At 38.5% G+C, this 23,469-nt stretch overlaps 3 protein-coding genes across 4 annotated transcripts; all 3 read right to left on the reverse strand.

Annotated features, from left to right (window-relative positions):
• Positions 1–632: 632 nt before the first annotated feature.
• LOC134177223 (titin-like) lies at positions 633–14,565 on the reverse strand. 2 transcript variants are annotated; one of them, XM_062643993.1, is made up of 47 exons: positions 14,348–14,565; positions 13,674–13,970; positions 13,294–13,350; positions 13,187–13,231; positions 13,019–13,126; positions 12,888–12,962; positions 12,783–12,827; positions 11,743–12,039; positions 11,184–11,243; positions 11,083–11,121; positions 10,924–11,022; positions 10,793–10,867; positions 10,687–10,731; positions 9,654–9,950; positions 9,089–9,148; positions 8,988–9,026; positions 8,829–8,927; positions 8,697–8,771; positions 8,592–8,636; positions 8,144–8,440; positions 7,602–7,661; positions 7,501–7,539; positions 7,372–7,416; positions 6,378–6,674; positions 6,251–6,310; positions 6,150–6,188; positions 5,977–6,087; positions 5,845–5,919; positions 5,740–5,784; positions 5,087–5,383; positions 4,925–4,990; positions 4,801–4,860; positions 4,698–4,745; positions 4,507–4,629; positions 4,389–4,433; positions 4,273–4,326; positions 3,358–3,654; positions 2,692–2,745; positions 1,935–2,039; positions 1,798–1,872; positions 1,706–1,743; positions 1,525–1,645; positions 1,376–1,459; positions 1,256–1,303; positions 1,119–1,199; positions 958–1,053; positions 633–899 (listed from the first exon to the last, which is right to left on the reverse strand). In XM_062643993.1, the coding sequence occupies exons 1-47, from the start codon at positions 14,424–14,426 to the stop codon at positions 793–795; spliced, it is 4,803 nt and encodes a 1,600-aa protein (XP_062499977.1). In that variant the 5' UTR covers positions 14,427–14,565; the 3' UTR covers positions 633–792. The 2 variants fall into 2 exon arrangements, with proteins under 2 accessions (XP_062499977.1, XP_062499978.1); XM_062643994.1 differs by lacking the exon at positions 14,348–14,565 and adding an exon at positions 14,245–14,266.
• Positions 14,566–14,973: 408 nt separating this feature from the next.
• On the reverse strand, positions 14,974–21,318 carry LOC134177600 (protein sidekick-1-like). Its single transcript, XM_062644377.1, has 15 exons — positions 20,968–21,318; positions 20,600–20,908; positions 20,422–20,538; positions 20,246–20,362; positions 20,109–20,171; positions 20,005–20,037; positions 19,883–19,936; positions 19,753–19,824; positions 18,515–18,808; positions 16,203–16,268; positions 16,097–16,141; positions 15,928–16,038; positions 15,665–15,868; positions 15,048–15,344; positions 14,974–14,996 (listed from the first exon to the last, which is right to left on the reverse strand). Exons 1-15 carry the CDS (start codon positions 21,221–21,223, stop codon positions 14,974–14,976), a joined length of 2,061 nt encoding a protein of 686 aa, XP_062500361.1. The 5' UTR covers positions 21,224–21,318.
• A 101-nt stretch (positions 21,319–21,419) lies between these two features.
• On the reverse strand, positions 21,420–22,318 carry LOC134177546 (uncharacterized). Its single transcript, XM_062644327.1, has 3 exons — positions 22,227–22,318; positions 21,848–22,156; positions 21,420–21,783 (listed from the first exon to the last, which is right to left on the reverse strand). The coding sequence occupies exons 1-3, from the start codon at positions 22,303–22,305 to the stop codon at positions 21,470–21,472; spliced, it is 702 nt and encodes a 233-aa protein (XP_062500311.1). The 5' UTR covers positions 22,306–22,318; the 3' UTR covers positions 21,420–21,469.
• Positions 22,319–23,469: the final 1,151 nt, after the last annotated feature.

Genomic DNA, 23,469 nt, shown 5'->3' on the forward strand with positions numbered 1-23,469 from the left:
AAAAAGTTGCATGTAGGAATGGTGTAGATATATTGTAGTTTGTGCTGTCTGTTGTAGCTGGTGTATTTTGTAGTCTGTTAGCTGTACGTCTTATGTCTTAGTTGTGTTTGTGTTTCCCCCAAGAGGGAACTTTACCTTTTTAGGTGCGACAGAGATATACCATTCATTCATTCATATTGTACTGGGGCCTCTACTGGTACCTAGCAGTATTTATAAAAGCAGTAGAAACTGCAGCAGCAGCCCAATTGTTTGTTGCAGTGGCTACAATGCAACAATTTTTTGTAGAATTATTTCTTTTCACCAACAAAACTTTTAATTAGTGTTTTAATACTAAAATTTTTAAATATTTTTGTGTAGTGAAATAGGAAATGTCTCAGCAAAATGATCATGTAGTCCTAATACTTAGCTCAAATGCATTAGTTTTAAAGTAGGCAATTACTAATCTCTAAGTTTCTTTTTCGAATATAGAAGATTTACATGAATGCCCTTTACAATAGCTGGATATCTCTCTAATGTACTGTATTGGCATTGAGACTTTGCAGCTATTTTTTGGTAGTCTAATTAAATAGGTAGTGAGTGATTGTGTATTAACATAATCCAATGCGTACATGCAAACTGACACCACAAACAAAGAAGGTCCCAAATAGTCAATTCCTCATTCTACAGAACATGAAACTCTCTATTTCATGATCACCATAATAATTTTCTATAGAGTTGTACATGACTATATAAGTAACTTCATTTTATGTGCTGTCATATTGTCAATTATTGTAGCCTTCAGTTGTTGCATTGTTAAGCTTTGCTAGGAACAGGACTAGAACTTCCTTGTGAAGATGAATTAAATGATCTTTCTGGTGTGGCCCTGGGTGTTGGCGTTTGTGTAGATTCAGGTGATTTTCCTACACAAAACATTCAATATAGATACAAAGGACTGTATTAGACAATCCAATAATTTACTGTTTTTTGAGATAATAGCAATTGCAATGACAATAATGATTATCACCAAAATCACAAGAGCCACAGCAATCACTATATAAGCCCAAGATGGAAATTCTAGAAGAATAAGAATAAATCAGTTAGACATGACTGATGAGATAACAACAAGTTTCTGATCTTGCTTTTTGTGGGAGAGCTAACACTTGCAATCTCATCCTCAACATCTTCATCCTCGATGTCTTCAATTCCAGGAGACGTTGAATCTAACAAATAACGTATCAGTTAGCCTCAATAAACCATTGATTAAATTGAGAATTACTAAGGTCTGTGATGCTATCATTGGTGTTCATAAAGAAATCTGTTGGCTCTAGTACCAGACAAAATCAATATAGTAAATTGAGTTTCTTTTGGTTATCTAATGATGCCATAACAACGTTACCAATTGCAGTTAAATTGCCATCTGATGTCCATTGGTCATCATCGCTATTGGTAAATGAGTTTTTTTTTCTTGCTGAGTCTGGTTCTAGACAACAATTATACTCACAGACTCGATTCCTGATGGATAATTCGAAGGTTTGATAACCTTACCAGTTACGGTCAGATTAGTGGATAGGTCATCATCTGTCATCACAATTACGTCTGGTAGATCACCCGATATTGTCCATTGGTCGTCATCACCTGTGACCGTACTCTCACTTGTTGGACCCAGCTAGTATCATACAGCACAAATTAAATATAAATTTGCAATGCAAATGAGGGGCTACCTTACATTTTTACTGTCAACTGATTTGTCTGATGAAGTGGATCCTATTCATAGAAAATAACAGAAACGATTTCTAATTTCATGCCAACAACTCGTACCTGTTGAGACAACATTGTCTCTAGAATCTGTACGTTTACTGGGAATTTCATCTTTTTTACCACCTCCATTTGTCTCTGTATCAAAACAATAGACATCAATTGATGAAAGATAAATCTATTTGATTATTTTTGCATACTGGTACTTGTGCTGCTAGTTGCATGGCCACCATCATGAGTATCTGGTCTCTGACTTACTGGATTGTCTGTTCCAGTCAACTTAATATTGTGTTTGTTACCTGAACCTGTAGTGACAACAGACCTATTGCTGATGCCATGAATTTCTAATTTACTAAAAGGGATAGTTCACAGCAAGCAATAAAGGTGCATATATGTCATTCGTGAGCTCAGATGCTTAGATCAAATATCCAATACTGTCTGTTTCAGCAAGTTGCTTCATAATTTAATATGCAGAGAATTCAGTTCGCATACTGGGGCAATACATTTCACACATAGCTGTCATGGTTTAACACAACCCTTGATAATCAGTAAAAGCAAGTGTTAAAAAAGTGATCATCAAGTTGTCATTAGACAACTGAGTTGACGTGACGACCACTTATTCCAGCAAGATTGCCATCCTGACTATTAAAGTCACTCCAGTTATGGTAGACCCAATAAATTTTTGTTTGTATGCTGTAATCCTAACATAACGTCACCTGGTTTACAGACGACACTCGCAGGCTACGTTACGTTACGTTACATTGGTAAGGTATGTGAACCAGTGAATACTATTTTAAGGCTGATTCACACTGAGCACGTAACGTAACATAACGTAACGTAAGCGACTTTACGTTATGCAAGCGATTACGTTATGAGCGATTGACTCTGAGATGCAACTTCGCCTATGAATGTGACAGTGTGCAACATAATCTAAGAGTATGGATATTATGGGCATACCATCGGCTTTGCTTGTTTTGCTTTCTGCAGTTGTTGTGGTCGGATCAAGATAACCTACCAAACAAGATTACTGTAATTCCCACAATACTTGTTAAACATTATTGTGGTTGCAATCTTGTAGCTTAATTAATAAACAATAAATTTCATTCATCCAGACTAGAATATTTCCAAGAGTTGTGGAAAGCGGTTGATCTCGGGGTGGTTACAGTTATTGTTATAGTTATTGTTGTTGCTGCACACAGAAATCTGGTGCAAGTACATACAGAGAGTATACACAAACAAATTATACACACACACACACACACACACACACACACACACACACACACACACACACACACACACACACACACACACACACACACACACACACCACACACACACACAGCACAGCACAGCACATAGCAGTTACAAAATAAGCTGCTGCTTGTGCTAGTACACTGCAACTAAATTTTTTTGAATTTTGAAAAATAATAAAATCCAAAAAGTTTGATTCTTAAACAATTATATTTACAAATTTAAATCAAAATTTTAAACAAAAAAAATAGAAACGTAAATTAAAAATAAAGAATTTAAATACTAAAATTCCAAATTTAAATTAAAAAAAATTAAATTAAAAAAATTAAAATGGCCAAAAGACCCATTGACCATACATACTATCTGTACCTTGGAGGTGAGTTGTGATGATTGCTGATGGCTCGCTCCACAGACTGTAACCAATGCTGTTGATAGCTCGTATTCGAAACCGATAGCCTGTATTGGGTCTCAGATTTCTGACCATGAAGCCTGTTGACGGTTCAATCTTTAGTCCAGGAAACCGTTCCCACTTGTTTGTTCCATTCTGATATTCTAGTTTGTATCGAAGAATCGGCGAATGGCCATTAGATTCTTCCTTCCACTGTAGCTGAATAGACGTTGCACTCAAAGAAATGGCTCTGAGTTGACTAGGGGCTCTAGGCTCAACTAGAGAATATTAAGAAATGATTATTTCCTGCGACATCTACTGCATAAATATTTACTGCTGAAAAAGACTATCAGAAGGACCTTTGAAAATTGAGGCATCTACGACAACATTTATTGTAATATGTGTTTAGCAGTTTATTCCAAGCCAGGGGCATAGCAAGCATATTTAAAGTGGTTGGGTCTAGCGCGCGCTAAAAGGTGTGGTCATGTCACGTGACAACGCATTTTAAAAGGCAACAACAATTAATTTTATCTATTTGTATGTACCAAAAGTTCTTAGAGTCCATGCCATAAACTGGTCATGGACAAATTACAGATCCATACTATCTACTTCGTCTTTGCTACGTACTCTAAATAAATTATTTATAAATATTATAATATATATATATTATATTTAATCTTCTATACTTAAACCGGAAGTTGCAGCAATCGCCCACTAGCAAAAGTCCATTTTTGAAAACTGGTCCATGGCCCTACACTCTCCTATGCCTCTGCAAGCCTATGCTGGAAGACATATGTGGCATAATTAGTTGTAAAGATAAAATAGTTATAGCTTATTTGCTAATAAATTGTATGTGACATTGTCACAATGTATTGATGCATTTAGTGTTGTCGTACCTTTCTTAATGTTTTCAGTAGACAACTGTGATGGTTCAGTCAAATCAGTATGACCTAACCGAACAGAAAGACTCGTTTGTTTGAGTCTGTTACACACAATGGTCCTTTTTCCTTACCTCCACGTCTGTGTGACGATTCTGTTGTCTTTTCTTTAGTCGTATCTTTATCCGAAACCAAATTTCCTGCTGTTAGCTTATATAATTCAATGGTATGTGCATTGCTATAAATACTAACCCATAGATGCAGATTGTGTTGGCCGCATGTTTGATCCAGTCCCATGATTAGTATTGTGATGGCTAATGCCAGGTTCATCAGTCAATGTTTTTATATCAACGTTGACCTGATCTTCACTTGTCCCTTAGAGAAATCAAATGTTAGTATTATTCACCTGAAAAAAGTGATGCAGCGATACGGGAATTTTGTACCTGATGTCTTGGAATCAATACTTGGTGTTGAGTTTTCTTCCACATTGCCTGCCAAGTGCTCTAACTGTTAGTTTAAATGGTGAAGTAGCTTGCTTGTACTTACCGTTATTGTTAACTGCTGGTGTTGGACCAACAGTTACCGAATGAGTAGTCAGTGTGCTAGCTACACATCAGAATGTATAGCTAGTCAACCAATGTTTTATGCTCAAGAATCAAAGTTAGAGTACCGGCATGATAGGATAGATGTGGCTGTTTGGTAGATAGTGAGCTTTCGGGTGGAGTTGTCGCTACAACTGAAAATTATAGTAAACCATGAAAATGTAAAATCGTGAGCATTTGCTGTGGCTCGCTAATGTTATCAAACAAAAAGTTATATGTGATAATCTTACCTTGTGTTTTCGTTGTGATAACAAGTGTTGGTTTGCTCCACACACTGGAGCCCACATCATTGAAAGCTTTTATTCTGAATTTATAACTTGTGTTCGGTACGAGATTCTCAACCACAAATTCCGTTGATGGAGGAATTTTCAATCCAGGAAACCGTTGCCACGCACTTGTTCCTATTTTATATTCCAGTTTGTATCCACTGATTTGTGAATGACCATCAAATCCTTTTTCCCATCTCAAACGAGCAGTCGTTGCAGTGAACGATACGATTTTGAGTTTGGCAGGAGGTCCGGGTTGGACTAGAAAAATGAACATGTACTGTTAAATCACATGAGAAACCAAGTATATAATAGCTAAGACATGTATTGGTTTCAAGTCCTGCACTGCTAGCTATAGCTTCTCCAACCTAAGAGTATCTGAACTGTGTATGCATGCTTCCAGGCTGGCATTTAACCTGGGTAACTGAAAAACCTGAAGTCCATTTCTTAAAGTGGATCCAATAAATGCAAAAGTGTCAACAGAAAGATATAAGTGTAACTGATCCATTGCACACACGTGACTGACTGTCACAGTAATGTTAGCCTTAGGATTGATTTCGTAAGCTTAGCTGCTACATACTCACACTGTATGGTAACAGACACTGACATCATTTTACCTTTGTTAGGGTTTTCTGTGGTTTGTTGTATAGTGGTTAGATCATCTAGAGACACAAAACATATGTCATCTTTTAATTAATCAAAGACCAACAGTTTCTCCATACCTTTTATGGTCTGTGTTACCAATTGAGATGTTTTCATGGTCACTTGTGACACACGGTCAGATACTGTGTTTCCTTCTACAAGGGTTTTTGTATATTACTAACAAGTACGCTAGTTTGTGACAAAACCATAACCTCTAGAGGTGGATTGTGTTGGCATTGTCGTTGTTGATTCAGTTACACTGATTTTATCTGATACACCAATTGGTGTTTGTATCCCACTGCTTGCAAGGTCTCTACCAGTCCCTTGTAACATTTACATCTGTCACCGCCAGCTATTATACAACATTTCACATAGATGCTTTTACCTGTTATCTTTGACTTTGAACTCGGTTTTGTTGCTCCATCTACAACATTCCATGGCTGCTAATTTGCTTATGTCAGAAAACATAATTCTATATATACTTACCCGTTCCATAGGGTCGCTCAGTGTCAGCTCCAGAAATAACCAATGAGTCTGTTTTGTCATCTGTAAGCAACAATACACAGTTTGTTATCTACATCTACAACATTCAACAATCATTCAATAATCTTACCTTGTGTTTTAGTTGCGATAACAAGTGATGGTTTGCTCCACACACTAGAACCCACATCATTGAAGGCTTTTATTCGAAATTTATAACTTGTGTTCGGTACAAGATTGTCAACAACAAATTCTGTTGATGGAGGAATTTTCAATCCAGGAAACCGTTGCCACGCACTCGTTCCTATTTTGTATTCCAGTTTGTATCCACTGATTTGTGAATGACCATCAAATCCTTTTTCCCATTTCAAATGAGCAGTCGTTGCAGTAAATGATACAATTTCGAGTTTGGTAGGAGGTTTGGGTTGGACTAGATAAAATATGAAAACATACTGTTAAATCACACAAGAAACCACGTTTTAATGGTTAATTTAGACATGTATTGATTTCAAGTCTTGCACTGCTAGCTTCTCTAACCTACGAATCTGATTGCAGTGTTCAAACTTTTATGGCAAACATAGTCATCACCATGGCAACCTCAAAGAATTTTCTGTCACCAAGGACTTTGGACTGTTACAAATATTTCATAAATATGAAACAATGATTCTAATTGTTCTGGTAAGTAAACAATATCCCAGGACGCCAAAAGTGCCACCCCAAGCCCGACCTGAGCAATTTCACTATTCAACTCTACAGTATAAAAAAACAAAATTTCACTGTGTCTACCATAGAGTCAATCTAGTCTCCAGGATGACAACCTCGCTGGAATAATTGGTCGTCACATGAAGTCAGTTAGTTGTCAAATGGCAACTTGACAACCACTTTTTCAAAAACTGTGATTGATGATCAACTAATTAACTGTGTATGTTTTCAGGCTGGCATTTAACCTGAGCATCTGAAAACCCTATATATATATATATATAAGTTAAGTCTATTGCGTTCACAGATTGCTTACAGGATAATCACTGATCCATAGCACATGTGAGTAACTGCAATGATAGCCTTAACATTGACTCTGTAAACTACATTCTCACACTGTAGGGCAACAACCACTAACATCACTTTACCTTTTTGAGGATTTTCTGTGGTTTGTTGTATAGTTGCTAGATCATCTAGAGACACAAAACATACGTCATCTTTTAACAATTAAATCTGTCACTGCCAGCTATTATACAACATTTCACATAGATGCTTACCTCTTATCTTTGACTTTGAAGTCGGTTTTGTTGCTCCATCTACAACATGCCATGGCTGCTAATTTGCTTATGTCAGAAAACATAATTCTATATATACTTACCCGTTCCATGGGGCCGTTCAGTGTCAGCTCCAGAAATAACCAATGAGTCTGTTTTGTCATCTGTAAGCAACAATACACAGTTTGCTATCTACAGCTATCAAGATACCTGGAATTGGCATTAAGTCATCCATCATATAATTTGTTAGTGCTTAGGCACTCTGTGCCTTGCGACAGCTCTGCGGTTGCAGTGACAATAACACGTACTACATTAATAAAAGCAATGATATGCTGTTTGATACCGTAGTTAATGCAGTTACGCTGAGAGCACTTTCAGATTCACAAGAAATATAGACTCTGATGTCAACAAAATGACACTGCAGATAGGACTGAAGCAGTCCAAGAAATAGGGAGTCACAGCAATAAAGTTTATTGGTTCATTTGATTGCAAAAACAAATCGAATGTAAGCATGAGTAGGCTTCCCATATACTAATTTAGTTTGTGATGTTATATATACTAGCTACATACATATGGTAGTCTCTTGCTTTCTCTCCATCTGGCTGGGACTTTCTATTGTGATCAAACAATTATTCAATAATCTTACCTTGTGTTTTAGTTGTGATAACAAGTGATGGTTTGCTCCACACACTAGAACCCACATCATTGAAGGCTTTTATTCGGAATTTATAATTTGTGTTTGGTACGAGATTCTCAACAACAAATTCTGTTGATGAAGGAATTTTCAATCCAGGAAACCGTTGCCATGCACTCGTTCCTATTTTGTACTCCAGTTTGTATCCACTGATTCGTGAATGACCATCAAATCCTTTTTCCCATTTCAAATGAGCAGTCGTTGCAGTAAATGATACGATTTTGAGTTGGGTAGGAGGTTTGGGTTGGACTAGATAAAATATGAAAACATAATGTTAAATCACACAAGAAACCACGTTTTTAATGGTTAATTAAGACATGAAGCACAAAGCCTTAGTGTTGACTTTGTAACTACATTCTCACACTGTAAAGCAAAAAACCACTAACATCACTTTCTTTACCTTTGTTAGGGTTTTCTGTGGTTTGTTGTATAGTGGTTAGATCATCTAGAGACACAAAACATACGTCAACTTTTAATTAATTAAAGACCAACAGTTTCTTAATACCTTTTATGGTATGTGTTACCAACTGAGATGGTTTCATGGTCACTTGTGACACACGGTCAGATACTGTGTTTTGTTCTACAACGATTATTGTATATTACTAACAAGTACGCTAGTTTGTGACAAAACCATAACCTCTAGAGGTGGATTGTGTTGTTGATTCAGTTACACTGATTTTATCTGATACACCAATTGGTGTTTGTATCCCACTGCTTGCCAGGTCTCTATCCGTCCCTTGTAACATTTACATCTATCACTGCCAGCTATTGTACAACATTTCACATAGACGCTTACCTCTTATCTTTGACTTTGAAGTCGGTTTTGTTGCTCCATCTACAACATTCCATGGCTGCTACTTTGCATATGTCAGAAAACATAATTCTATATATACTTACCCGTTCCATGGGGCCATTCAGTGTCAGCTCCAGAAATAACCAATGACTCTGTTTTGTCATCTGTCAACAACAATACACAGTTTAATATCTACAGTTATCAAGATATCTGGAATTGGAACTAGTCATCATCATCATATAATCTGTTAGTGCTTGGGCACTCTGTGCCTTGCAACAGCTCTGTGGTGGCAGTGACAATAACACGTACCACATTAATGAAAAGCAATGATCTACTATTTGATACCGTAGTTGATGCAGTTACACTGAGAGCACCTTCAGGGTTCACAAGAAATATAGACTCTGATGTCGATAAAATAATACTGCAGATAGGACTGAAGCAGTCCAAGAAATAGTGACTTATCATAGGGACTGTCACAGCAATAAAGTTTATTCGTTAATTTGATTGTAACACAAAAATTGAATGTAAGCATGAGTAGGCTTCCTATGATATACTAATTTAGTTTGGGTATGTTAGATATACTAGCTACATACATATGGTATTCTCTTGCTTTCTCTCCGTCTGGCTGGGACTTTCTATTGTGATCAAACAATCATTCAATAATCTTACCTTGTGTTTTAGTTGTGATAACAAGTGATGGTTTGCTCCACACACTAGAACCCACATCATTGAAGGCTTTTATTCGGAATTTATAATTTGTGTTTGGTACGAGATTCTCAACAACATATTCTGTCAACGAAGGAATTTTCAATCCAGGAAACCGTTGCCACGCACTCATTCCTATTTTATATTCAAGTTTGTATCCACTGATTCGTGAATGACCATCAAATCCTTTTTCCCATTTCAAATGAGCAGTCGTTGCAGTAAATGATACGATTTTGAGTTGGATAGGAGGTCCAGGTTGGACTAGATAAAATATGAAAACATAATGTTAAATCACACAAGAAACCACATTTTTAATGGTTAATTAAGACATGTATAGATTTCGAGTCTTGCACTGCTAGCTTCTCTAACCTAAGAATCTGATTGCAGTGTACGAAACTATATGGCAGAGATAGTTGTCACCTTGGCAACCCCACAGAAATTTCTGTCACCAAAGAGTTTTGGACTGTTACAAATATTTCATAAGTATACAACAATGATACTTATTGTTCTGGTAAGTAAACAATATCCCAGGACACCAAAGGTGCCACCCCAAGCCTGACCTGAGCAATTTCACTATTCTACTCTACAGCAGGAAAAACAAAATTTCACAGGGTCAACCATAGAGTAACTCTAGTCCCCAGGATGGCAACCTCGCTGAAATAATTGGTCGTCACATGAAGTCAGTTAGTCATCAAATGGCAACTTGACGACTACTTTTTCAAACACTGTGATTGATGATCAACTAATTAACTGTGTGTGCTTTCAGGCTGGCATTTAACCTGAGTATCTGAAAACCCTGAAATCCACTTCTTGAAGTAGATCCAATAAATGCAAACAGTGTCGAAGATATTAAGTTACGTCTATTGCGTTCACAGATTGCTTATAGGATAATCACTGATCCATAGCACACGTGAGTAACTGCAATGATAGCCTTAGAATTGACTTTGTAAACTACATTCTCACACTGTAGGGCAAAAAACCGCTAACATCACTTTACCTTTTTGAGGATTTTCTGTGGTTTGTTGTATAGTTGTTAGATCATCTAGAGACACAAAACATACGTCATCTTTTTACTTAATTAAAGACCAACAGTTTCTTGATACCTTTTCTGGTATGTGTTGCCAACTGAGATGGTTTCATGGTCACTTGTGACACACGGTCAGATACTGTGTTTCCTTCTACAAAGGTTTTTGTATATTACTAACAAGTACCTTAGTTTATGAAAAAAATTAACCTCTAGAGGTGGATTGTGTTGTTGATTCGGTCACACTGATTTTATCTGATACACCAATTGGTGTTAGTATCCCACTGCTTGCCAGGTCTCTATCCGTCCCTTGTAACATTTACATCTGTCACTGCCAGCTATTGTACAACATTTCACATAGATGCTTACCTCTTATCTTTGACTTTGAAGTCGGTTTTGTTGCTCCATCTACAACATGCCATGGCTGCTAATTTGCTTATGTCAGAAAACATAATTCTATATATACTTACCCGTTCCATGGGGCCGTTCAGTGTCAGCTCCAGAAATAACCAATGAGTCTGTTTCGTCATCTGTAAGCAACAATACACAGTTTGTTATCTACAGTTATCAAGATATCTGGAATTGGAACTAAGCAATCCATCATATAATTTGTTAGTGCTTGGGCACTCTGTGCCTTGCAACAGCTCTGTGGTGGCAGTGACAATAACACGTACCACATTGATGAAAAGCAATGATCTACTGTTTGATACCGTATTTGATGCAGTTACACTGAGAGCACTTTCAGGTTCACATGAAATATAGACTCTGATGTCGATAAAATGATACTGCAGAGAGGATTGAAGCAGTCAAAGAAATAGTGACTTATCATAGGGACTGTCACAGCAATAAAGTTTATTGGTTCATTTGATTGCAAAAACAAATCGAATGTAAGAATGAGTAGCCTTCGCATATACTACTTTAGTTTGAGTGTGTTAGATATACTAGCTACATATACATGGTATTCTCTTGCTTTCTCTCCGTCTGGCTGGGACTTTCTATTGTGATCAAACAATCATTCAATAATCTTACCTTGTGTTTTAGTTGTGATAACAAGTGATGGTTTGCTCCACACACTAGAACCCACATCATTGAAGGCTTTTATTCGGAATTTATAACTTGTGTTTGGTACAAGATTCTCAACAACAAATTCTGTTGATGGAGGAATTTTCAATCCAGGAAACCGTTGCCACGCACTCGTTCCTATCTTGTATTCAAGTTTGTATCCACTGATTTGTGAATGACCATCAAATTCTTTTTCCCATTTCAAATGAGCAGTCGTTGCAGTAAATGATACAATTTCGAGTTTGGTAGGAGGTTTGGGTTGGACTAGATAAAATATGAAAACATACTGTTAAATCACACAAGAAACCACATTTTTAATGGTTAATTTAGACATGTATTGATTTCAAGTCTTGCACTGCTAGCTTCTCTAATCTACGAATCTGATTGCAATGTTCGAAATTATATGGGAAGGGTGAGTCATCACCTTGGCAACCTCACAGAATTTTCTGTCACCAAGGAGTTTTGGACTGTTACAAATATTTCATAAGTATGAAACAATGATTCTGATTGTTCTGGTAAGTAAACAATATCCCAGGATGCCAAAGGCACCACCCACACCCAACCTGAGTAATTTCACTATTTCTACTCTACAGCAGAAAAAACAAAATTTCACTGTGTCTACCATAGAGTGACTCTAGTCCCCAGCATGACAACCTCGCTGGAATAGTTGATCGTCACATGAAGTCAGTTAGTCATCAAATGGCAACTTGACGACCACTTTTTCGAACACTGTGATTGATGATCAACTGATTCACTGTGTATGCTTTCAGCCTGGCATTTAACCTGAGTCTGAAAACCCTGAAACTCACTTCTTGAAGTGGATCCAATAAATGCAAACAGTGTCGAAGATACTAAGTTAAGTGTCTTGCGTTCACAGATTGCTTATAAGATATTATAAGATATTCACTGATCCATAGCACACGTGAGTAACTGCAATGATAGCCTTAGCATTGACTTTGTAACTACATTCTTATACTGTAAAGGAAAAACCACTAACATCACTTTACCTTTGTTAGGGCTTTCTGTGGTTTGTTGTATAGTTGTTAGATCATCTAGAGACACAAAACATACGTCATCTTTTAATTAATTAAAGACCAACAGTTTCTTAATACCTTTTATGGTGGGTGTTACCAACTGAGATGGTTTCATGGTCACTTGTGACACACGGTCAGATACTGTGTTTTGTTCTACAACGATTTTGTACATTACTAACAAGTATGCTAGTTTGTGACAAAACCATGACCTCTAGAGGTGGATTGTGTTGGCATTGTCATTGATTCAGTCACACCTACTTTATCTGATACACCAATTGGTGTTTGTATCCCACTGCTTGCTAGGTCTCTATCCATCCCTTGTAATATTTACATCTGTCACTGCCAGCTATTGTACAACATTTCAAATAAATGCTTACCTGTTATCTCTGACTTTGGAGTCAGTGTTGATTTATTTGCACCATCTACAACATGCCATGGCTGCTAATTTGCTTATGTCAGAAAACATAATTCTATATATACTTACCTGTTCCATGGGGCCATTCAGTGTCAGCTCCAGAAATAACCAATGAGTCTGTTTTGTCTGTAAGCAACAATACACAGTTTGTTATCTACAGCTATCAAGATATCTGGAATTGGAGCTAAGTCATCCGTCATATTTGTTAGTGCTTGGGCACTTTGTGCCTTGCAACAGCTCCATAGTTGCAGTGACATATTTACATAACATGTTCTTTCCCCCTGTTTATTAAACTACTGAAGGTAGCTATCTGTTCACATAAACTGCATTGAGAGTAGTTGCTTTCCCACAACCACACACCACAACCAATTGCAATAGCGTAAACTGTGAACATGTAAGTATTTACTGGGACTTTGCATTGTAATCAAACGAACATTCGATAATCTTACCTTGTGTTTCAGTTGTGATAACAAGTGATGGTTTGCTCCACACACTAGAACCCACATCATTGAAGGCTTTTATTCGGAATTTATAACTTGTGTTCGGTACGAGATTCTCAACCACAAATTCTGTTGATGGAGGAATTTTCAATCCAGGAAACCGTTGCCACACACTCGTTCCTATTTTGTATTCCAGTTTGTATCCACTGATCTGTGAATGACCATCAAATCCTTTTTCCCATTTCAAACGAGCAGTCGTTGCAGTGAATGATACGATTTTGACTTTGGTAGGAGGTCCGGGTTGCACTAGACAAAGACAATAATTGTCAAACTAAGACTTGTGTTGATGTTTAATTAAGTCTTGCACTGTTTCTCCAATTTAAGAAAATCTAGTCATATCAACAATCAACTTTGTATGTTTTCAGGGTGACACCTAAAACCATTTTTTCAGGGACAGACCCAAAAATGCAGAAAATTTTTCAAAGTAAAGGATATTATTTGAATTATTGCTTTAAGAGATCAGTCACTTAAATCTGTCACTACCAGCTATTATTGTACAGCTTTTTAGGTAAATGCATACCCGGTATTTTTGACATTGCAGTTGGTGTCGATATTTCTGCAGTACCTGAGACATGCCACAGGTCTAGTTGCTTATATACAAGAACATGATTCTATAGACTTACCCAGTCCATGGGGTTCTTGTGGTACAATGTCAGTTACAGAAGTAGTCAATGAGTCTACTTTGTCATCTGTAAGCCACATACACAGTTTGTTATCTATAACTATGAGATCATTTATGACATATTATGTATATCTGGGATTGGAACCAAGTCATCTATCACATTTGTCAGTGCTTGAGCACTTTGAGTCTTAAATTAGATCCAAGCTTGCAGTGACAAGAACACCAATGTGATGAAAACCAGTGATCTACTGTTTGATGTAGTTGATGCAAATGAGCTAAGAGCACCTTTGGACTGACGAGAAATGTAGACTCTGATGTTGATAATATGATAACAGAGATAGGACTGAAGAAGTGTACAAAAATAGCGACCTACCATAGGGACTCCTGCAGCAAGTTCCTGGGTTCATTGGATTATAACACTGGAATTTACTGTAAGTGTGAGTAGGATTCCAATATACAAATTCAGTCATAGCTACACACATATGATACTCTCTCCATCTCTTTGTTCATTAGATTGATAGTAAACTATTTCGGGCATCCACATGCAATAGGTTGAGTGTACTATACCTGCCATTTAATATGTCGTGACCAACTGTAATAGAGTAAACTGTGACCATGTGATAAAAGTCACGAATACTTGCTGTAGCTCTCTATCACGATTAATTAAATAAAACTTAATATAAAATACGTGATAATCTTACCTTGAATTTTAGTTGTGATAACGAGTGACGGTTTGCTCCACACACTAGAGCCCACATCATTGAAGGATTTTATTCGAAATTTATAACTCGTGTTCGGTACGAGATTCTCAATCACAAATTCTGTTGACGAAGGAATTTTCAATCCAGGGAACCGTTGCCACACGCCCGTTCCTATTTTATATTCCAGTTTGTATCTACTGATTTGTGAATGTCCATCAAATCCTTTTTCCCATTTCAAATGAGCAGTCATTGCAGTAAATGATACAATTTTGAGTTCAGTAGGAGGTCCCGGTCGCACTAAACAAAAAGACAATATGTTAATTTGTACGGAAACCCACATTTTAGTAGCTAAGACATGCAGTGGCTTCAAGTCCTGCACTGCTTTTCCAACCTAAGAGACACTAACCAATGATCGACTTTGTATGCTTCTAGGATATTTGAAGAATCTGAACACTCCTTGAAGTAGACCCAGAATGCAAAATTGTCAGAGTAATTATTAAGGACATTTACTGTATGTATCAACTTCACGTACAATATTTATGTAAGTGATTCTTCATGCTCAAGCAAGTAACTGCAATATTAGCTTCAGGTACATATATTTCGTACTATGTACTGACACTCAGACTGCATAGCAGCAATAACTCTTAGGCTACCTTTCTGAGGCCTTTCTGTCGTCTGTTGTATAGTTGCCAAGTCAGCTAGAGAAAAAATTGGTATGTCATCTCTTACAGACCAAAAGTTCTCCATACCATTAGTTGCATGTGTTACCAACTGAGATGGTTTTGGGGTCATTTGTGACACATCGTCGGATACCATGTTTCCTGCAAGAACGTTTCATATATTATTAACCAGGATGCTAGATTGTGAATAAGCTATTAACCTTGTGATGTGGATCGTGTTGGTGTTGTCATTACTGATTCGGTGACACTGACTTTATCTGATACACTGACATATGTCTGTACACCAGTGTCTGTCGGATCTCTATTTGTCCCTTGTAACATTTCAAATCTGTCACTACCGGGTGTTGCACATTTTAGGTTGATGCTTACCTTGTATCTTTGACTTGGCGGTTGGTGTCAATGGTCTTGCACTACCTACAACATGTCACGGCTGCTAGTAAGCTCACGCGGTGCAAAATGATGTACATGTACTCACTCGTCCCACGAGATCCTTGCTGTACAATGTCGGCTCCAGAAGTAGTCAATGAGTTTACATTGTCATCTGTAAGCCAAAATACACAGTTTGGTTCTCTACAACTATCAAAATCATTTGATAATATACACCTGGGATTGAGCCTAAGTTATCAAATGTATCTTATTTGTTAGTGCTTGGGTAGTTTGCACCCCACAATCGTGACAAGAACTCAATGATGGAAAACAATAATCTATCGATTGATATTGCAGTCGATGCAATTCATTCATAAGCTGAAAGCACATTTGGGCTGACAAGAAACGTAGACTCTGATGTCGATATAACAATGCAGATAGGACGGAACCAGTCATAAGCAGGGTTCTAGTTAGACGCCATGCTAAGGCATAGTGGATTAGAACTGCCCGCTACGCCTTCAACATACCCACTACACGTTCAGACCTGACCTCTATACCTCCAATATACTGGCTACAAATGTAGTAGGTACACTGTATGCCATACATGCACAGTGCACTCCCTCTCTAGGGAAGCAACTAGCTAGATAGTGTCTGTTCATTTTCTGTCCAAAATGTTTATCAGTAGAGTAAAAATGAGGGAGAAGATGGAGACTTGTCAATCATGAGTCTCTAATTGCATGCCTATGTATTGTAAATGGATTTGTGTTGCCTAGCAATAGGAATGAATGTAATAGGCTACTATCAGTGCCTCGGTGTGATTTGTAGAAGCTGAGTTTCAGTCAGTGCTTGAACCTTGGAGGTGCAGTGACGCCTGTAAAAGGCAACACTAAATGCGAACGGTTGGTTACCCCTGGTACAAAATTACGGTCAAGCCATGTTGCAGACATGCCCAGCATATACCTGAGGTACCTAAGCTAATTGTTACAACAACATTTCATCAAGTTCGTTATAACGTGGGTAATTTATATTTCAAAAATTTGCACAAACAACACTACATGCCACGCCCACGTGCCAGACTCATGTGTCACACCCATACCACTACGCCTTCCAAAAATCCTGACTAGAACCCTCATAAGGACTGCTATAGCGAGTTTATAAATTCATTGGGTTGCAACACTAACAATGGCTATAGAACTCACTTTCCTTAATTAATTGACAAATATGCAAGACAGATAGAGACATACATACCATAGCCAGAAAAAGTTACAAGTAGAAAGTGTGAAATAAATTTTAACAAGACAGCGTCTACTAAAACATAAGCAGGGACATCTATACTTACTACAAGAGGAACTCATTTTGAATTCATGCTCTTTGGCCAGACCAATTAAATTTCTTGATGCTCGGATTCGCTAGTCCAGTTTGGAGCTTAGACCTGCGCATATTATGTGGGCATTAAATTGAGCATAATTGGTGTACTGACAAGCATCGAGCAAAAGCGAGCAAGATTTACAAGCAATATACAGTGCTAGTCTGCTAAAGCAATATGGCGAAGAACTCGGAGATCGCACGAGGCAGTGATGTTACAGTATAACAAACGTTAATTAAAACCAATTAAGCATCTTTTTTGGTAGAACGTCAAGCCAGTTTGGCTTACTTGTAGTTTGGTTGTGTTGTAAGTTTACTTTTTCTTACTTTCTAATAAGCCACTTGAGTCAAGTTAGGTCAACTTGTGTGAGCATAATTTGAGCATAATTCTACAATTGGGTGAGCAGTGTGGCATAGTATAATGAAAATAAAATGAGCATAATATGTGCAGGCCTATTGGAGCTTGACCAAAATAGAAAGAAAATTTGATGTGCCGCAGTGCGTATGCTCAATGATGTGTTTGCTGTCAAATGACTTAGTACATACATCCTATGATTATGTATCAATGACTTCGAGAGTGAGAACACATGGTCAAGCAGAAGCATCTGTTTTAGCCATTCTGTTATCTCACTTTTGTAGGAGTGCAACACACTGCCCTGTGCATGCTCAAATGTCACATAATAAAGTTTTGGTTCGGCTGGCTGCCCCAACTTGTGTCCAAATATCTTAGCATAAAAAATCCGTTGGTCTGGCCTTACTATAAATTTTCCTACTGCAGTCTTCATTAATTAATAAAGTTTATGCATTCTTGGATATACATGCTGCATAAAAACGGATGTCAAATTATAACTTTACAGATGGCCTCCAAAGATTACGCTTACTTGATTATCTATTATTCTCAAAAGCACCGCTGACCGGGCTACAGAACAATACAATTAGATACTCAATACAAAGTGCTTTTTAGTTCATTGCAGAAATTGATGTATTGCGTGTATTTAACAAGTGGGTTTCATTTCTTAATACAAAAAATATATATGCAACAACTTTCCGACTTACCGCTGTCTCTAGTCGTAACGATTGTCGATGGTTTGCTCCAAGGGCTTTGACCAGCACTATTTACGGCTCTCAGTCGAAATCGGTAGGTTGTGTTGGGTCTCAGGTTTTCGATCACAAATTCTGTTGATGAAATCTTGACACCAGTCAAATGTTGCCACACTCCTGGTATCATCTTAAACTCAATTTTATATCCTGTGATCGCTGGCTGGCCATTGTCTCCTTCACTCCATTTCAAATGAACGGTTGTCTCGGTGTAAGCAAAAATCTCAGGTTTTCCAGGAGCTGCAGGACGAACTAAACAAGAAAGCTGGTTGAAGAAACTTGCAGGTACAGATAATATTAAATTTTTAAGAATAAATGTTTACGTTATTTTAGTTAATATTAACTTAACATGAAAGGTTAGGTTGCATTGCGAAAGGTTATATTTTCAAAACACATGCTTCTCAAATCACGGTTAGTCAGTCGAGAGTTTCCTCAAAATTCTTATATTTTATTAGGCCTTATATTATTAAAAGTATGATTTTCATTGCCAATCCGTGCGTATCAGGTTCGTTGTGCCTGCATTCTCTTGTCAATACAGAATATATCCGTTGGAATCCAACGTTAACACATGTACGGCCGATTGTGCAACCTTCTCAAGCCGCTGAATGTCCTCTTCGGGAACTAGCTTTAGTAGAACTTATTTCAGCTTATCGGACTTGTCCATTCTGACTAGCCTGCCACGTCTGATCCATCTAAGAACGTCATAGTCTCACGGATGTGGACCTGCAGATAGACTTGCGCGCGTTAGGTCATTCTTAGAGACCCGGATAAGAACACATAAGGCGCAAGGTCTGTCAACGTTTTAGGTGCGTGTTTTATTCATATTTAAATAGGATGAGTAAATCAATTTAAGAGTTCGTAGGGATGAACCTAACCAGGAGATATTGATGATTTATTCGACGACTTGCGCGTGTGTTGAGTGGCTTCTGGCTGAGCAGTGACTTTGAGCAAGTCAACTTGGTCACCATCATCATCTTTGTCTGGACTTTCATCTGGACCTTAGCAGGAATTAAGCTTTGTTATTGGATATGAGCACATACAGTAAGGAAACGCTCAGAAAATCGAATACCAGGGATAATCCACAGGTCAGTTGGAGTCAATTCAACTATCTGTTTACCTGCACATGCATACGTATTAGTATGTTTGCAAAATGGAGTGCCAATCTATAGATTGTTCGATATACCAGTAGTACTCACCATTCTGGTCCACTACCGGTCCCATGGTGGATTCGTGAGAAGGAGTAACTGACTGTCCAACCAAACCTTGACCTGTAGAGACACGATATGTAACCAAGTGCATCAGTGTGTGTAGATGAGCTAGGCTCACTAGGTAATACATCGGTGGGTACAACATGTTTTTGTGACGGAGTCAGGCCTGCAGCTGCAGCAGTAATTATTTCACAAAGCATGAGTTTGGAACAATATTTGTGATCACATCTTATTGCTTACCATTATTGGCATCATCTGGGTTGCCATTAATTACTAAAACAATAGACACTGAGTCATACATGTATATGCAGGCACTGGCTATTGAATCATTCTGTCAGGAATACCTTTCCTTGTGGCAAGATCGGAAGGACTTGATGGATGAGAATTTTTGTTGGATAACGAGCCACCTGTTTGCACAGCAATAGTGTATCCTTAGTATGTTTCTTACTTATTTAATTCAAAAAATGACCTTGACCGGTACCAGTGGGTAGGGTTGGTGGTGCCACTGATTTAGTTACTTGATTGTTCTTGTTATGAGAACTGTCTGGTGTAGCAGTGACGTCAGCCAAATTGATTGTGATTAGATTGTTGTTGCCACCTTGCAGGAAGCAGTACGTTACTTATGTAAGAGTTTGTGAAAAACAGAGTCTGGCTTACTTGGAATCTTCCATACATTGGTTGGTGTCCCTGCTAATCTGTCGCCATTGTTTATTTGTTCTTGTGTTGATCCTGATGGCAATTCACGGTTTGTGGGAGCATCTGTGATCTCATCGCCTAAATAATAAACTAACAATTGGGACATAATAGTGGATGGGTGTCAGCAAAGATACTGTACATGGATATGATTGAAGTACGGTGAGATCTAGAACCAGTGATGATGATCCGAAACAGTTGGATGCTACAACCGCTAGCTTGCCATTGTCAGCTGACTCAACCCGGCCCATGTGTAAACATCCTTTTACAAAACTGTAGTTTTCCCTTTCAATATGCTTTGTTTCTTGGATTTCTGAAGTAAACTGATACACGGAGATGTTGGGATAGGGTAATCCCGACATGGTTATACAAATTGGAGGGAGTAGGTCTCCTTCTGTGGCATTTAGTTTGGTTTTGGATAAATGAGATGCTAATCGAATATCAGGTTTGTCTACAATACAAAGCATAGAAACAACAGTACAGTTGAGCTATGGATCAAAATGGACTTACTCCCTACAATGAGACGTGCCCAGGCGCTAGTATAGTTTTGTCCCATGTTATTGTACACCAGGTATCTGTACTGAGTTCCATTTAGGTTTTGATTGATCAACTTGAGAGTCAAGTGTATTTGGTCATCATCGATGTTGACTCGTTGCGCATTCAATTCTTTTGTGAGTTGTCTATGAGTGATGCTAGCCGAGCCTCTTCTTCCGATCCATCTCACTGTCAACTGTTTCAGATCATTGTCCTTGACATCAGCCACCATGTTGACATCCTGTCCCTCCAATGCATACACAGTAGTCCGTTTTGCCCCGACCTTTATTTTTCCACAATTATGAGTGTTGACGTTCTTTTGATTACCCCACACAATTTCTAGTACATAATGTCAGTGTATCATACAGGATAAACAATTGGTTTAGTAATACCTTTCGGAGGATAATTTTCGGGCAAAGAAACAGGTTTGTAGCCTTCACATAAAATATTTCTAAATTTTAAATTGTTGTGTGTACATCTAATACTTAGCCTTACATGCTGATAGTACGTCTATGGTGAAATTTGCTGTTGACTTTCCAATACAATTTTCTACAGAAATTCTGAATTGACCGGCGTCTTCTTTGGTTACTTTGCTTATTTTGAAACAATCTTGTTCTGTCGATGGCACAAATCGATTGTCATACTGGAGTATGCCACCATCTTCTGCAAGTTTTGCAATACTGATTTGAGGGGTAGGAGTAGCATCTACTCTTACACATATTTCTTGTTCCGTTTTCTCGATCACTTGAAAACGGGTCATCTGGTGAGGATCAAATGTGACCTTGGGTTTCTCTGAAAATGACATGAAGATGAGGAAGCTTATGTAAACAAAGTTAAGGATTATTACAATGTGCACCTGTAATGATTAATGTCGTCCAGTCGCTTGTAAATGTCGTTTGACCTTTGGAAACAAGCAGGAAACTATACACTGTACCGTTCATTGTTCTGTCGACCGACTTGATAGTAAGGCGGCCATAGGCATTTCTCGACGAGCCTCCTCGTAGAAGTCTAGCCAGTTCCCGTTGCGTCACAGGTGCCGTCCCCGTTCCAACTCTCCACTCCACGGAATAGCCATCACGCCCCCTAACCTGCAGCACTAAATCCGAGCCTTCCCTCTCATACACAACAGAGCTAGACGACCGACCAGAGCCGAAACCAGTGGAAACTAGAACAAGAAGAGACAGCGGTCGTCTCAGCAACCATACAACTCACTAGATGTGTGGGCTGACGCTCACGGCATGGGTGGTAGACATGCTGCGCAGTCGAGAGAGAAACGGTCGCGACGTACAGCAGTATGTAAGGCAACAGTGTCATCGCGTCGTGTGCAACAAGAACGAGACCCTGCTGACGTTCAGTTGCAAATGCGTCAGAGATATGCTAGTGGTATGGATTCTTAAAGCCTTGCTCTAGGTAAATGTTGATGCCTGATTGGCGTGCGAATCGAGCGCAATGTTTACACATGAGGACGATTATGCTATAGTTTCCATTAGTTTCCATGTTTACTTTATCCGGTAGGGCTTGCCTCGTTCACAAGTCTTCCATTTGTTTGCTCTGCTGATTGCTCGAGCACTGACTACCCACGACGGAGGCGGAAAATGATGCTCTAATACACACAGTGTATGAGATGGGAGGCAATTGCAGTGAGATCTCCGCAGTTGCATTTGTGACTACCAAGTACACATTGAAAGGTCGTGAATAGACATAAATTGGAACAAAACGGCTTCCATTATTTTAATTAATTAATTAATTTATTAGATGGAGTTCCAAACCTAGCACCAACGGTATACACACTCGTGCACGTCTCGACTGATAGCATCCTCATCTTGATCTATCCACGCGAGGGATGATGTAATGAAATTGCGAGCAGCCGGTCAATCCGCTAGTATAATTATCCTAAGTATTACGACACTGTATCTAATGCAATTATTTCGTCGTCGTGTGCGCTTGTACGCATGATGCGCGCGTGTAGCATCTCATTTTTCGAGCGCAGCTGCATGGTGTGGCAGGACCCGTTTCGTGAAGCAACAACAGACCTAGTGATGATCTAATTGCTATAAAGCTCGCTTCTTAATTAAACGTTTCCAACGAGGCCCCCCACAGTCGTTTTCTCGCCCAATGGATTGGGATGCCGCGACAACAGAAACTTTCTAGGCGATAACAACGTGCAGTTTTTCATCCACGGTTAGCCATTATGCGTGTATACGCCAGTACTATGCGTAGACTTGTTTATACCTGCATGCGTTGCAAGATATATGGGTACCGTCTCTATATGTGTATGCACCTTTTTGTTGGACGTATGTGGACTCGGAGTCTTATGCATATTGCAGCATACTAGGCATATTGCAGCATACCAACTGCAAGAGACAGCCGGTTTGCTACAAATGCCGGCCGGCACACGTTTGCCACATAAATGCTCAGAGAAACTTGTAGTTGTCTGCTGTCACGCGTTTGGCTACGAGAGACCCTAGCCACCGGACG

The sequence above is a fragment of the Corticium candelabrum genome, chromosome 3 (genome assembly GCF_963422355.1).
Source record: "Corticium candelabrum chromosome 3, ooCorCand1.1, whole genome shotgun sequence".
Classification (NCBI taxonomy): Eukaryota; Metazoa; Porifera; class Homoscleromorpha; order Homosclerophorida; family Plakinidae; genus Corticium; species Corticium candelabrum.

What these genes read in the sequence shown, in the direction of transcription:
- LOC134177223 (XM_062643993.1), bottom strand. Translation starts at nt 14,426, where the DNA reads ATGTGGCTTACAGATGACAAAGTAGACTCATTGACTACTTCTGTAACT. An exon ending in GGCAACACATACCAGAAAAG is followed by an intron (nt 10,732 to 10,792) that starts GTATCAAGAAAC and finishes TTGTGTCTCTAG; the next exon opens with ATGATCTAACAACTATACAA. An exon ending in TTCAAAGTCAAAGATAACAG is followed by an intron (nt 6,088 to 6,149) that starts GTAAAAGCATCT and finishes AAATGTTACAAG; the next exon opens with GGACTGGTAGAGACCTTGCA.
- LOC134177546 (XM_062644327.1), bottom strand. Translation starts at nt 22,305, where the DNA reads ATGACACTGTTGCCTTACATACTGCTGTACGTCGCGACCGTTTCTCTC. An exon ending in GCATGTCTACCACCCATGCC is followed by an intron (nt 22,157 to 22,226) that starts GTGAGCGTCAGC and finishes TTCTTGTTCTAG; the next exon opens with TTTCCACTGGTTTCGGCTCT. An exon ending in GACGACATTAATCATTACAG is followed by an intron (nt 21,784 to 21,847) that starts GTGCACATTGTA and finishes TGTCATTTTCAG; the next exon opens with AGAAACCCAAGGTCACATTT.
- LOC134177600 (XM_062644377.1), bottom strand. Translation starts at nt 21,223, where the DNA reads ATGGTGGCTGATGTCAAGGACAATGATCTGAAACAGTTGACAGTGAGA. An exon ending in ACCCACCGATGTATTACCTA is followed by an intron (nt 19,825 to 19,882) that starts GTGAGCCTAGCT and finishes GTGTCTCTACAG; the next exon opens with GTCAAGGTTTGGTTGGACAG. An exon ending in GCAAGGATCTCGTGGGACGA is followed by an intron (nt 16,142 to 16,202) that starts GTGAGTACATGT and finishes GACATGTTGTAG; the next exon opens with GTAGTGCAAGACCATTGACA.